This window comes from Apus apus, chromosome 4 (genome assembly GCF_020740795.1).
Source record: "Apus apus isolate bApuApu2 chromosome 4, bApuApu2.pri.cur, whole genome shotgun sequence".
NCBI lineage: Eukaryota > Metazoa > Chordata > Aves > Apodiformes > Apodidae > Apus > Apus apus.
This window is the reverse complement of record NC_067285.1, coordinates 41,963,431-41,978,935: the sequence shown is the minus strand read 5'-3', so window position 1 is coordinate 41,978,935 and position 15,505 is coordinate 41,963,431. Positions and strand designations below refer to the sequence as shown.

General features: G+C 41.6%; 1 protein-coding gene across 11 annotated transcripts in view; it reads right to left on the bottom strand.

The window, feature by feature from the left end:
- Positions 1–3,758: 3,758 nt before the first annotated feature.
- MAPK10 (mitogen-activated protein kinase 10) overlaps positions 3,759–15,505 on the bottom strand; it is a 123,328-nt gene continuing 111,581 nt past the window's right edge. For 10 of the 11 annotated variants that reach the window (XM_051618802.1, XM_051618800.1, XM_051618801.1 and 7 more), the window contains 3 exons: positions 9,278–9,341; positions 8,487–8,564; positions 3,759–4,327 (listed from right to left, as the gene is read on the bottom strand). In XM_051618802.1, the coding sequence (XP_051474762.1) occupies positions 4,185–4,327; positions 8,487–8,564; positions 9,278–9,341 (285 nt within the window). In that variant the 3' untranslated portion in view covers positions 3,759–4,184. Of the gene's footprint in view, positions 4,333–8,486; positions 8,565–9,277; positions 9,342–15,505 lie in introns of all 11 variants that reach the window. The other variant, XM_051618807.1, reaches the window with a different exon arrangement.

The following is a 15,505-nucleotide window of genomic DNA, read 5'->3' as shown; positions in this document are numbered from 1 at the left end:
GATCTGTCTGTGCCACGGATTCTGGATAGCATGGGAGGATTATCAACAATAACGTGATCCACATAAATTGGTACGTGACCAACTCAAATACCTGAACCCTGGTAAGAAAGTTCTATTACATTTTAATGGAGTACAATCCAAACTCCCAAGATACTACTCCAGCTACCAAGAAGACTGAAGACTGATTAAAAAAATTACAGGGAATTTTGGAATGAAAACACGTGTAACTTTTCACCAACTTGAAGTAACTCAGCAGCTCATCCCCACTTAAACTCATCAGTGGGAAGAAATGGAGTGAGGATCTTTTAAGAACAATTCTAATTTCTTTTTTTCTGGGTGTGGTTTTTTTTGTTGTTGTTCCTGACACTATCCAGAAGTACCCCATCTGAAAACAAAGCAAGAATGTTTTGCAGTAACTTTCCTCTCTACCTTCTCAGTGCTATTTCTTACACCTAGTGCTCTGAGCAGCCAATGATAGTTAAGATGCTTCTGCCGTTTTCCTCACCCTGCTGATTTCTACATGACTTACATAAGCCACTTGGGACATAATTTTCTTTGGGTATTCAGGCACTTAAGATACCAATAGGCTCTTAGGCATATTTTCAAAAATAGCAAGGTGTCCAGCTGCCACTCATGTTTCTGGAAGATACGCCACTTCTGGCATAAGCTCTCTGATTGCCCCTTTAGTGCCTAAATACCTTGGGACATCTCTGCAGGGGTGGCAGTTATGCTTGTGACTGCAAACCTCAGAGAATGAGGTGAAAACTGTTACTCAAGTACTATTTAGTAGCTTTTTAAACAGAGGTAGTTTTGAAAGATCACTGGCAAGAAAAAGAAGAAAAGCATCTCTATCAAACTTAATAGAATGTCGGAATAAAAGGGGAACAGATTTGAAGACAAGGGCATCAAAACTTCTACAATCTGAAAGAAAACTTGTTTAGGACAGCTACAGAACATGACCACTGATACCTTTTATTCAAGAGTACATACATTCTTGTAAGGTATAAACTGACAACACCAACTTCCTAACACAAATCAAAACACAGGACACTATTCCTGTTCGGTCGTCGCTACTTCAGTTTGGACACACAAGGACCAGAATTGTAAAGAACTATTGCTTTTCTTCATTGATGGCTTTTTTCTAGTGTCCAATGTGGACAGCCTGAGGTCTCCTCCCCCAGACAGAGCTTCTGATAAAGGAGACTAACTCATTTGAGGACAAAAAGAGATGCAGTAATTCTTTTAGGCCCCATTTCAGCAAGGCACTTAAGCACGTGCTGATGTCGATCACTGCTGAGCGAAGGACAAAAGCACACGCCAGTTACAAGCCTACATGCATCCCTATCATCTCCAGCAAATGTCTGTACAAGCACTGGTGCTAAGCAGAATCAGGGCTTCTGGGAACAAAGTTCTAGAACTTCCATCTTGTGGGTTCATCTAGCACTGACCGTGAGGACATCTTCCACAGCAACTGCTTCTCCACCCAGCACTCATGAACCCAAACAAGACTGAATTCTATCCTGGGACTAAGAGCACGTAGTTTGGCTTTGAGAGATGAAATGTGGGAGATGTGTAAGCATCTGCCTGCTACCAGTGGCTTCTCTGCTCTTTCCTGTGCCCCATCTCCACAATATCACTGGCAATGACCAGTGATTATTCCCAGTTTCTACCCAGTTTCTGCAGTTTCTCTTACATGCAGCTTTGCCTCTCTGAGACAGTTGTTAAATTTTGTTGAAATAACACACCCAAATGGTGCACACTAAGGAATGTAAAGCAGATACTAGTTACCAGAATATTATTAATATATATCTATGGTTAATTAGATCTGGAAGTCATAAATCCCATTATTGCTAAGAAGTCACCCTTGGTGTTATTGGCTTCCAGCCTACAGACGGCAGCTGTTTACCAGTCAATAATTGTATGATCATTGGCTTTGAAGTGAGAGTTTGATCACTCAACAGTGTCTTGATGTTTCATGGCTTAAGAGAGAACATTGCTAAACATTTTACCAGTAGTAAATTATTGCTTTTACAATTACTGCTCCGAGTTATTGACCTAATTTTATTCTCAAAAAAGTTTCCATAAAAATCTACCAAAAATATACCTGGGGGAAAAAATCACATTTCCTACAGCAATTCTGACAGCTCAGACCTACCAAGTCTGAAATAATTTTCTATCAATTTATTTTTTATTTCCCCTCCTTGCCATCCCGGGGGGAATTTTTTTAATTTCCTTTCCCTTTGAACAAAATCTGACTTGATACTCTATTTATTTTTTCCTTCCACAGAGTGGCAGACTTGTGAGCAACCTAACAGAACTCTCCTATTTTGGTAGAATTTTGCCTACATGAGAATGAGTGAACTTAAAATATCCAATGAAATAGCTGAAATGGGTCTTCTCTTTGGAAAAGAACCAGATTATGATTTAGCTCATTTCAGTTTGCATGGCATGCTTTGGTAAGAGGTGAGATGACTAAGATTTTAGTTCATTTCCAACTCAGGTAATAATGACCTTGCAGTGGAAAATGCTGGTTGCTGTTTTGGCTGTAAAAATATTCAGCTGTTCTGAAATTCTGTCTGGAGTTTTGCCATTCTCTGGTAAAAACACTTTCTGTTCCTTACCACTGGGAAACCTAGATATTGTTTATTAGCTGGTAAAATCAATTGGATATTCAGTCACAGTTGGGTTCTTCAGAACTTGTCAGAGCTGCCCAGGACCCCTGATTGTGATGCTTTCAGGCCAGTGCATTAGCTGATTGGTATCCTCTGCTATAACTTAGAAGACAGGAAGACTAGACCTGTGCACTCCATGATTCTTCTCCATGTCACATAGCTGAGAAAACTTTCTGGGGAGTCAGGTGATTTGTCATGAGCAAATGAACTGCCAAAAGCACCTAGAGAAGGCCTGTTCTCTTAGCAGTGGAAATCCCTGCAAGGGAATGATTTAAAGGGAAAACAACCTCTAGGCTGCTGCAAACATCCACTGAGAGGGAGTGGACCAGAAATTTTTTTTCTCTATTTAACCTAGTAAAGATCTAGACATAAAATAAAAACAAGCTGTTGCATGTCCTTTTGACCCTAATCTGCCTGTTCCCCAACCCTGTCATACTCCTTAACATACAAGCACACATGTATCTACAAACTCTCTACAAACTAAGATGATCACTCACTTCACATTGACAGAAGTTGCTTACTGAGATAAACCTTTCTGGGCTTACACATGCATGAAACCCTTTTAAACCCTTTAATTCTTATTCCCTGTAGCTTGCAAAGATATATGTGCTTCCTTCTAACCTGGTCTGAGCTTGGAATATCTGCTCTAAAAATCAGAACAAGTCTTAACATCCACAAACATTTTTCTATGAAGCTCTGTGGTATCTTCTTTCAATACAAACTGGTTATTATTTCAAAATATATATACAAATCTCAGCAGAAATTTTGGTGCTACATCTTCAAGTGTCTGAGGGAGCCACAGTTGGATGTGGTTATTTACACTTCCACAAATCCTCATACAAGATATGCAACTCATCCATGGACAAATAAAGAGAATATATAGTGGTAATATCATATCTGTTGTTATGCAGTTCACCTGAAATGGGCCATGTGGAGTGCACACTAAGTACACATGTAGATGTGCGTGTTCCTATGGGCACACAGCTGCATAAACTGTCAGGATGCTATTGGCACGTGTGTGTAGGTGCTGTCTGTGTATGAAGAAAAATGTATCTGTATCCCTGCCTGCCTCCCTGGGCAGAAGACAACAGCACAGAGTGCAGGCAGGTACACGCTTGTATGTCTGAGAGTGGCTACTGCACACCTTGTCATGCCAGTGTGAAAGGACAGTTGCAGGTTGCTGGTTTTGCAGCCATTCATTTTACATCTTATGGAGAAGGGGGGGGGGGAAAAAAAAGGACTTTTCAGTTCCTTTCACCCCCCACCCCCCCAGTGAGCATCACTGGAAGAAGACCAAAGCAGAGCAACTATTAAGTTAAATATACACTTGAGCTTAGCTGCATTACATAACTCTGTAGGAGAAGCAGGCTGAAAAGATCAGTGGATTGGTTTGTTTCCTGTAAAACTTTGTGATTTCTCTTCCTTTCCATCTCTCTTGAACTCCTTGTGAATTCTGACTCCCAAATCCCCTCATCCTCTGAAGAAGGCAGGGTTTCGCAGGCAGGCGGCTAGTCACCTGCAACAACCCAGGGGGCCCGCAGAAGCTTCCAGGCTGCTGTCCGTGTCCGACGCCAGGGTCTGATCCGTGGACATGGAGGAGATGTCGTTGACAGATGAGGATGGAGGGAGGCTCTCACTGCTGTTCACTGCTGCACCTGTGCTACGGAAACGAACACCAGTGTGATTAAACCTGAAAGCCCCACGCTGCTCGCAAAGCAACGGGTCCGTCGCCTGCGGGGAAGCAGACGGAGCATCTCCAACAGTGGCAAACGTTAGCAGAAAATGGGCCACACAAACTTTAGGCATTGGATAATTGATATTTTACCAGGACGTTCTCTCCCTCAATGGTCTGGTTTTGAAGAGAGCTCATGTTGTGTCAATCACTGCACTTGTCTGAAGCTTTCGTAAGAGTTACAGAGCACCCAACCATCAGGTGTCTGCTAGGATCACAAAGGCACCCACAGGATCATTAAGAAGACTCAAGCCAATCCTCTATACTCATAAAATCCCAGTTTTCTTGTAGATAGTTTTGTAGAATAACAGAATGGTTAAGGTTGGAAGGGATCTTAAAGACCATCATGTTCCAACCTTCCTTCTGTGAGCAGGGACACCTCCCACCAGCCCAGGCTGCACAAGCCTCATCCAGCCTGGCTTCGAACACCTCCAGGGAGGGGGCAGCCACAACCTCCCTGGGCAACCTGTTCCAGTGCCTCAGTACCCTCCTGGTGAAGAATTTCTTCCTGATGCCTAACCTGAATCTCCCCTCTTACAGTTTAAAACCATTACTCCTTGTCCTATCACTACACTCTGTGGTGATAAGTCCCTCCCCATCCCCCAGAATGGGTGGCATCAAATCACCTAGTGACAATGCAGAGGAGATGGCAGTGTGGGAGGCAGGGCTGGTTTCTTCCACTTAATTAAGGACTATGTAGACTAAGCCCAGGATTTCAGTTGTGACAGTATTTTTGTGTATCCAAGATTCCTGTCCTCTGTAAAATTATGATCATACCAGGTATTATCTAACAAATAGTTCTGTGAAACCAAGAATGTACCTTCCTGAGGACATAATTAACATCATGAACAATGTATTATTAGGCATAATCTGTCCTATAAACGCAGGCAACAGTGTGATAACTACAGTCACTCTGCCCATTAACCTCAACTCATACCTAAGTTCTCAGAATAGCAAACATCAGTTTGATTGGTATTTTTTTCCACTGAGCCTTTAGGAAGCCTTTTGGTGTCCTCTTTCCATAAATATTAACACTGTCTGTAGTTTGGGATGGATACATTCATTTTCAATAAACAATCATGACAATGGAACATAGGAGTTGGTATGATATTGCACAGCTGGAAATGTAGCCAGTCACCATCACACACAGACCTTTCTTCTGCTGTTAGATGCTGATGAGATTCTTATGGCCAAAAAGTTTGCCCACTTCCTCAAAATGGACAGGAATTAACATCTAATGCCTTGTCAAGTGAGAGAACATCACACCTAGTAATGTTACAGCATTCCTTTCTTCTTAATATACTGATAGCCATCTATACAGCCTTGGCAAAACATAGGAGGTATGGACAACAGGAGAGGATTTCTGTCACTCTCCCATTCGTAATAAAAACACTGCTTTGAGAAAACCAGCCACCATACCCTCCATCCACCCTTCTTTTCTCCTCAACTTCTTCTTCCCTTTGTACACACATCCTGTAAGTATGCACATGCCAGAGACAGATACAGTCATGCTCAGAGCTCTAGTTGTAATAATACCAAAACATTCTGGCTTCAGAAGAACCTTTGAGTTAGTTTAGTCTCCTGATACGTTTGGAAAACAAAAGAGTTCATTTTGTAAAGGCTGCAAAAAAGACAGAGCAGTCTCAGTGATGTCTCATTGCAGACAGCAATCATCCAGCTCTCCTGACAGGAGATGTGTTTTTCTCAGGGTTATTTACATGTGCTTCTTTCATATTGGTCAGTAACCACCCCCTACAAAGCTGCTACTTCATGTTTACATGTTATAAATCATGTGGCCTTTAATGCAAATACTAATCAGACAAAAACCCCCACATTTAGATACAGTCAAATATGTCTGCATTTAATTACATTAATGACTAAATATTATATAACCTTTCTGAATGTTTACAGTGCTGGACAGAAGCCTGCCATTAAGTCATGGATACTGTCCCAAGAACCAAATGGAAAGAATTCCAGTAGTTGCAACTGACTTTTTTATCAAAGTGTTGCTCTGCAGCTTTCTTTGCTGAACGTGCCATCAACTTAGCTAGGCAAAATAACTGAAGAAACAGCTGTAGAAATTGTATAGGTGAAGATTTTGTTATTCTCTGCCTGATTCCGCACCTCTAAATTCAATAAACTCTGCAATGTTCTTTTCAGGAAGTATCAACTCAGCCCACAAGCTTCTGGAAAGTGCCTTTTCCTGGTTATTCCCAGCTTTCTGCACTATGCCATGTGACACAACACACAGTCCTGATAGTTACTGTTGCAGCCCCAAAAGACCCAGACTCACAAAACACAAAACCAGACTGAACCTAAATAACAGAACTGAAGAATTCAGCAGCACAAAGCAGCAACACTCAGAAACCCAACTACGAGCAGTCCTAGTCAGTAAGAAACATCATATATATCATAAGTATTATAATGATACACAGTAAGGAGTGCTTCATTTGCTAGTCTCTGCACCTGCCTGCTGCTACAACAGCTTGTTCTTGAAGGGATGGGTGCCAGGTGGAAACACTGCAAGAATGACAGAGGTGCATTCAAAAGAGAAAACCAAGCCTACTTATGAATTTGCTGTTTGGCAGGAAGCTTCTCACTGGCAGAAGAGTTGAAGGAAAGAGCAAAAGGTTAGAGCAGGTGAGAAACATCTCCTGGGACCTATTCTGGCTCTGCCATTGACTTGACAGCTTCTCTTATAAGGCAGGCATCAGCTTCCCTGCTGCAAAGCAGGGATTCCTTCCTCAGAGGGCTCCTGTGAAGCCCTATTTAATTAGCACTTAGAGAAGTGCCTTTAAGACTTCAGCTGTCAAGTGGTACAGATCTGTGGGGAAAAAAAACAAAGGAGAACTGCAGCTTTTGCTGTTTCCAAAAAAAGAAGCTTTTTGTCTGCTTGGGGATTTGCTCAACTTCTTACAAATATGTAATTAGACAAGTAATAGCAATTTTGTATGTTTGAAAATGTTTCAAATAAACAATAAAAACCTTCCACGTAGGAAAAACAAAGCATGGAATACATAAAGACATCCCTGCATAGGTAATTCTTGAAACCAGCAACTACAAAACTTCTTGTTCATAAATCAGACTGCAACCCCCATTCTGCAGGGGAGATTTAAGAATGGGGATTTATCAGTTGCTTGTCAAGGCCCAAGATTTCTTTTCAGTGGTGGAACAGGAGTTTGGAAAATTAAATCTGCAAGTCCTATACTCTGCTACTCAGCAAGAACACAATGCACTGCTTTCAACATCTTGCTTCCTCCATCTCAAAATCCAGGTGCAATGTTACTGCTCTAATTATGACCATCCAGCACTCTTTATTTCCTCCACTGTTGCCAGGTTTCCCCTTGTCCTGTCAGTTACTAATAAGACATTCTTGTTATAATGTTAACTCATCAGGAACTGAAAAATGAGAATGCAAAAAAAATAAGTGTATCTGAAGACATGCAGAAAACACTGAATTAAATGATTTTACTTTGAGGAAAGGCTCTGCAAAAGGTAGGTGGTTCTACCAAGATGCAAATTTTCCTCAGGTAAAATTTCATTGTCTTTTTTTTGGTGATAGGACTTCGAGAACCTGTGTTTGAAAACAACTCTCCCTTCTCATCCAAGTGTCAACCAAGCTTGTCAGCAAGTTGTACTAATGTCATCAGACTTCTGAAAGGATGAGCTGCCAGAGCAGGTACCACATGTTCACATGGAGGGGGGTGCAGTGTTGCATGTCCAACAGCTGGATATGTGCTAACATCACCAATTTTGCTTATATCAATTTTTAGTTCAGTTATCTATCCATAAGCAGTATAATAACAGTGTGGGGAAAAAAAACTTCCCCAGCCACAGGAGCATAACCACAGATCTTTCCACAGAAAATACTTTGACAACTGTATCTCAAATAACAAGCAGACCCATTTTTAACTATTAACATGACACTGGAGTGCAATTAATCAAGGTCAACCCATTAGAAACCCTGGATTTCATTAACTTGGTCTACATGACTGCAGGTATAGCCCAAGTGCTTCAGCTAACTTCATTTTCTTGTTGTCAGTACAGAAAACAGCTCAAAGTTATTAAATGGGGCTGAGTACCTGAAGGAGAAGGCTGCCCTTTTACTACGCCGTTTTTAGTCTTTTCTTCAGAATTCATTACTTCTTTGTAGATGAGTTCTGGAAAGGAGAATGGCAAGAGTTACAAACAGGAAGCAGTGCCTGTGATCAGGACCAAAACAACTGCAATCAAACACAGTGTCATAACCCCCCCAGGGCTCCCTAGGCCTGCCCTACCTTGTCTTTATGGGTCTGACAGCTCTACTTGCCTAAGACCTCTCTCTTCCACTCCCCTTCTCTCTTCGCATCTCTCTTTTGGAGCTGAATTGAGACAAACTAGAACACATGAATTGTTTAAAGCTGCACTATCTAGAAATTAAGCAGTGGTTTTTTACTGTGATTAAAATTCTGATGCATTGTCCTGCTGAACAGTATCACACACACACAGACCTGTCAGGGTTGGAAGGGACCTCTAGAGATCATTTAGTCCAACTCCCTGCTAAAGCAGGATGGCCCAGAGCACATTCCACCATCCAGGTGGGCTTGGAATGGCTCCAGAGAAGGGGACTCCTTGTTCTCCAGTATCCTTCAGATGAAATCCTTAGATTTCAATGAAGCACTGGGATCTGCACCTCTTGTGTGAACAGCAAACTGTACATAATGATGGTCCCTGGGACACTTCTTATCACCACCCAAGCACCAGTTTGTAGGGCTAGTGTCAGTTCTCCATGTTAAAGGAATTCTTTGGTTTTACACAGATGCAACTGGTGGTGGGGAGGTGCCCATTCTGCCACTGAAATACCCCTTCCCATGCAATTCTAACCTGTCATTACCTTTCCATTCCTCGATTGTGTGTTCCCTTTCATCCAACTGTTTATCATATATCTGAGGAGGAGGCTGCAGGAGAGAAACAAAGCTGTTCAGTCAGCTGTCTGTTAACAGTGTAAATAATTCAGAGTAATTATTTCAGTAAAGATAAATTTCAGATAAAGGTGAAAGAAATTCTCCCTCTTTTGTTTTCCATCCTGTATATGAAACACATTTGAATGTACAAGAATTAACCCTTCTGGAATTCAACTCTTAATGTAGAAGAAATCAGTGTATTTGTCCCTTTTAAACAAAAACCACAATTGCACTTGAACTAGAACCCAGGTCAGCAATGCCACTGTGTTTATACTGACTCTGGAAAATCTACACAAAGGTTGTTTGCACTGGCTGAGAAAGTAGTGTTAGAGTACCAGACAAATACCAATCCTTATTAATTACTAGTAAATTTACTATATTTAAGTTGCCCTGCAGACATCATACTTGCTGCTATACAAAATTCTCAAAGTAACTCTAACTTGAAGTAAATCCCCAGAATTTCTGATCTATGTTTCTAATTCCCCAGATTTTCCAGTGTACCTATTTTTAGGCAACCAGAAAGGCTGCTGCTTTTTTTACTGCATTTCTTACTTGATGGGAACATGACAGAAGCAGCAAATCCTGGAGTTTACTGAGGCAAAGGCAACTAGTTTTCAAGAGCCTGAATACCTGCTTTCATTGGGCAACTAAGCCATGTGCTGACTGTCTCCCCTGATGTTAGCTGCAAAATACAGCAGCCAAACAAGGCTGAGGACTCCCTCCTCTTTCCTTCTACCAAGAAGCTTCAGCATCCAAGCTAAGAGTATCTAATGAAGATGGAAACAAGATCTACAAGGCTTTTCTTGCTCAGAAGTATTTCCTTTAACTTTCATCTTGGGCACCTGGCCGTTGTGTCCCTTTCAAAACACCCTACTATTAAATGCACATTAACTGAGCTGTTTTCTGCTTCACTAGGAAGTTGAACATTTCCTCTCAGGACTCTCAACAGCCATCAGTCCATGAAGCTACAGACACAACTGAGAAAGTAACACCTCAGTGATGTAATATGGACCAGGGAAATGATATGATAGCTGACCTGGACAGTCCACTGAAACCAAGAGAAGTTCCTGCAGAGTGACATTTGTATCAGAGCTAAAGACAGGGGAACTAGAGGAGGTCCTGGATTGCCAATTCTCATACCTGAGAAGGTGGCAAGAAAGAACCTGAAACGTGTCACGATGACAGTAATGCTAGGCCTCAGCAGGGATACCTGAGGTTTCCTACAAGACACAACCATGGAAGGAGTCTCAGTCCAAAACCAGTGCAGCCATTCTATTATCCAGCATAACCACCCTTCTTGGTCCCTTCCAGTTAGTCTGGAAGCTTAAGATAGATTCATCCACAAACGATGCAGTCTCCATTAGGACTCCATGTTCCTGCTGGTCATGGTATTAGGGAGCTGCATGCTCTAAAAGAGAGCAGGTGAGGCTCACCACGGACCAGCAGGATGCAGTAGCTAAGCTCCACTCCTCCAGCTGAGCCTACTGGGCTACTGCTCAGCCATTCCACCAGCCCTACATCTTGCCTTTCCTATGCAGGGAAAGCAGAGAAAGCTGGTGGAGACAGGGGAAACCCTGGAGGTCTAAGAATTTTCAGGAGACTTCCAGGGGCTGTCAGCTCCACTACACAGCTGACTCTTGGTTTTTTTGGTACTAGTCGGGAGGCATTTGGCTGAGCTGTAGTCTTGAATCACAGCGACAGACCCACTGCTCCTCTGCCAGGTGAAAGGAAAGCAGGAAAACCAAGTTGAGCTAGAATATCCTGCAAGTATCTTTCTTTCTAAAAGCTTCAAGGAGAGGCTTAAAAAAAGCACAGGCTGTAGGAAAAACTGCTCTTACCAAGTGTAAACACTCTTTTTACACCTTCCACAGAAGAACAGGATTATGTCTCCCCTGGCCAGAAATAAGAGGAGAGATTCCTTCACTACTTCAATTCCCAAACACACATTACAGAATCAAAAGGAACAAGTCATCAGATGCACATTCCTGTCCTTAGTTCAGACAACCACAAAATCTTTGGCTCATGTCTCTTCTAATTTATTTCAGCTACATCTTAAGCAGGCATAACTGGCTATAAGAAAAGCAGCAGTCATTCTTTCCTAGGTTAACACATTCTGGAAATGAAGACATTTTCCAGAAAGAGAGCCCAGGATAATCTCCTTTGTCACTGAACTCCTATTTTGCTATGAAGACAGTCAAAGGAGAGCAACCAAACTCTGTCCTTCACACACAGCAACATGCTGAACCTGCACCTGCACACCATTCTGCAGCTGTGCCATAGTCCCTGCTGCAGATTTTGATTTGTGAGTTAGCAGAACCCCCAGCTATAAAACATGGCTCTGGGCAGCAGCACGAGAGCCAAGGGTAACAACTGTTCAGTGGGATCATGACAGCAATAAATCCCTGCTCTTCAAACAGGCAGGATCTGGAACCTCTCCAACCTGTGCAGAACATGGGTGAATGGTGCTCTCCTGAGGAGCCAAGGCAGCACTCTCACCTGGGAGAAGGGAGGCTTTCCCATCTAAATTCCCTGCTCTAAGGAAATGAGCCCTTATGAGATATTTTCATTGATTCAAGGCACAGAGCTGAGCTGGGAATACCACAAGAGTTTCAGGAATGAATTTCTTTTCCCACGATCCTCATGAATCTTAATGAGAAGCACAAAGCTTAAGAACTTCTTATCAGCCTAGATAATCCCCTCCAGGCTGACCGCCCATTTTCTGCTCACTTATTTGTTTGGGTTTTTTTTTTTTAAACCAGTCCCTAAAATTCAAGGAAGAGAGGATTTTAACAAAAGTACTCTCACAGCATTGGAGCACATAGAGCAGCTACCATACCTGGGTCCTCCCCAGGCATCTGACTTCTGTCGTGTTGCAAATGTTGGCCTAAAAATTACGTTGCTGCCTAAGTCAAATGCGTTAAAAAATGACTTGGTTCGTAATTATTAATCTCCTACATGGGTAAAGCTGCAGTATTTTAGATATTCTTATGAATCCTTCATACAGCACATCCCAACTCAAAGTGATATGGTTTTATCTGTGCAAGTTGCAGAAAAAGTCTAGTTAAACTAGCATTACATCAAAGCAGAGTGTGGATCAAGCCTATGGGTGGCAGCAAACAGCTTCAGTTTAGGGTAGCCATTTTCTCCCCAAATCGGATTGATTTGTGAGCACTTGCATTGGCAGCAGTGACAAAGAACAGAATCTATTTCTGGATGCAGAAGAGAAGGAATGAATGATGTTTTTCTTGTTTAAATGAAAAAAAATTCCTTGTTGTTTCAGTCATTCTTGTCTTTCACGTTTTACAAACGGATTTTAAAATAGATTCTTGTATCTATAAAATCAACATTAATGGAATATAATATTAAAAACAAACAAACAACCACACAGAGCTTTTTATAAAAAAAAGAAAAATCCCAAATAAACCCCCAAAACCACCACAGAAGACAGGTTTGTTGTTTTTTTTTTCATGTGGTCAGATAAAACACCAGGAGACTCCTGGATTTGTTGAATACCTTTCAAATATCCAAAGAGGAAAAGCTTTTCACTAGGGGGAAAAAAGCAAAACATATGTGGAGGCTGATGTATTCTCACTTTCCCAAAGCAACACAGATGGGTTTAAATGCTACTGCTAGAAAGAAAAGGGAATGGGCTGGAGCTCACACTGGAATAAATCCTGCCATCTCTGCCCCTGCCTCAGCAGAGCTAGTGCCAGTACAGTGAAGACACTGGGATGAGCTGTTTTTAGAAAGCTTGGCAGGAGCAAAGCTTGATCCTGCATCTGTTCCTGGAATTGCAGGGTCTGGAGCAGTAGCTGTGGAGTGGTGTACTAGGCAACGATGGAATTAGCAATGTACAAATACCAAAGGCAATGGATGCTGCAAAAATTAATGGTGTGAGGTTAAACAATTTGTTAAATGGCTCAGATTCTCATCATAAGTTAACAGAAAAATTCCTTTGTGTTTTGCTACAACCCAGATTGTGTTACTGCTACCAAAAAAAAAGTATTACTTTTGCAAGCCAAAGTACACCAGTGTGCTGTCACCAGAGGCCTGGAGACTCTTTGGCTAGAGAGAAAAGTGTCAAGGGGCTTGGATTTCACTGTGTATTGCCCAGGGACTCCACAGTGGGATGGGCATGATCTCAACTGTGGATACAGCAGAGGAGATGCCTCTGTGCCCATTAATTCCTTGGGCTCTTTGCAGAACTGTGTGGAAAACTCCACGCATAGTATGCATCAAACAAACTGTGGTCTGAGCTGTTTCTGACCAGCTGGACTGTAAGGATACCATGCAGCAGGAGTCAGGATGACTTGGCTACACACAGATGACTGAACAGCTTGAAGATCCATGCAACAGCAAGCTGGGAAAAGCTTTAGATTGGTTTGGAAAAGAAAAAGAAGGAAAGAAATGCCCTTTCTTCTCTAACCTCTGCTTCTGACTGAGATGAACAAAGATTGCTGCAGATGCTGTGTTCAGTTTCAATAATTAATCAGCTATAAATGGAGAGATGTGGCTGACTAGAGGAAATATCCATGCTTGTGTAGAAACCAGAGCTGCAAACTTCCTTTGTGAGATGACAGATGCCCACCATTGACCTCTAAGCAGAAAACCAAACCCTCCAAAAGTGACTGACAGAAAACCCCTGTGGCAGCTCACCAGAATGTTGAGATACAACATCCATGCACACCAGGCTGAGCACGAGGAAAGGCTACCAGAAAAGATGCACAACCTGACAGCCTTGATTTTGCCACGAAGTGTCACGGGTAGTAAATGTGACACATTCTTTGCAGTGTTGTTTGCCAAGATCACAGAGCTCTCCAGAAGAACTTCATCATTATAGATGCTCAACACTCCCACGTAAATAAGAGATGGGTGATTCTTTTTTTTCTTCTATCAAACTGTGAAACTCGAAATTAATTTGAACAGATTGTATTTAGCAGTTGGACAGAGACAGTTTTTACAGGGCTAAGACAATACAGCAGCAGTTTCTATCCTGGACAGCACCTAGGAATTTAAAACCAATCATGAAAGCAGTGTGAACAACAGGGAATAAAACCCCCCAAAATCTATCACCGTTGTAAAATTCTGTCAACATAGAGAAATGCTTAAAAAGGAACATTTTTAACATCTGATCTTTCTGTTTTCTAAGAAATCTCTTTTCTCATGGATGGCATATGTCAGGTAACAAACAATAACCACAGGTACAGTAAAATCTAAGATGAATTTTGAAACCAGTTAACAGAAAACATCAGGTAACAATCTATGGCAAATTTTGCTACTAGATCTGTTCCCATGGAAGGGAACAACACTGTTCCCAAGTAGGAACCAATATGAGATCACAAAGATATTCAAAAGGTTCCAAAACGAAGTGATACCCAAATCATTTCTTGGTGAAGAAAAAATGTGCAAAGGCCCTAAATGACTGCTCCTAAACAGCAAAAATCCTTCATCCAATCCTACATCTTCCAGGAATGTGCAAGTGAATCTTTTTGGCCAAAAATACCTGGTTAATTTTTTATGAAAGAACAAAATAACTGAAAAATTAAGGGCAGGAATAGAAAGCAGCCACAGTATTGCATAACAATTTGACTTTGATACTGGTAAGTAGGTATTTCTACTGTTCAACATCATTCTTAATGCCAGCAATATGGAAAGAATCAGAGTGGAGACCAGGCAGCTCCAGGCAATGCAGGCCTAGAGACCAACCAGCACAGTTCTGAAGTTCCAGAGCCACCCAAGTGGCAATGTCAAAGCTATTCTAAAGCAGGTGACCAGGAATCCAAATTTCAACAGTTTGGGATCAAAACAGTGATGTGCATATAGGCAACATGACACAAACATTGAGGGAGATATGAAAAATTCAATAGCAGATCTTGAATTTATTCACAGGTCATCTCGATGAAGTATAAGATTGTACAGCAAACTTTAAAAAAAAAGGCATCTGTGTAAATGAAAACAAAGTCTCAAGCACAGCATTTTCAGACAAGGAAACAGAGAAGCTAGTATGTTATCAGGGAGAAACTGAGATGATCTATAATGAAGAGGGTAGTCTATGTGTGGAGGCAAGAGGTGTTGGAAACACCTTCTTTCCTAAAGAAAAAGAACAAGAGCACTTTGAGGGAGAAAAGGGATCATGTGTTTAATTTATTCATTATAAT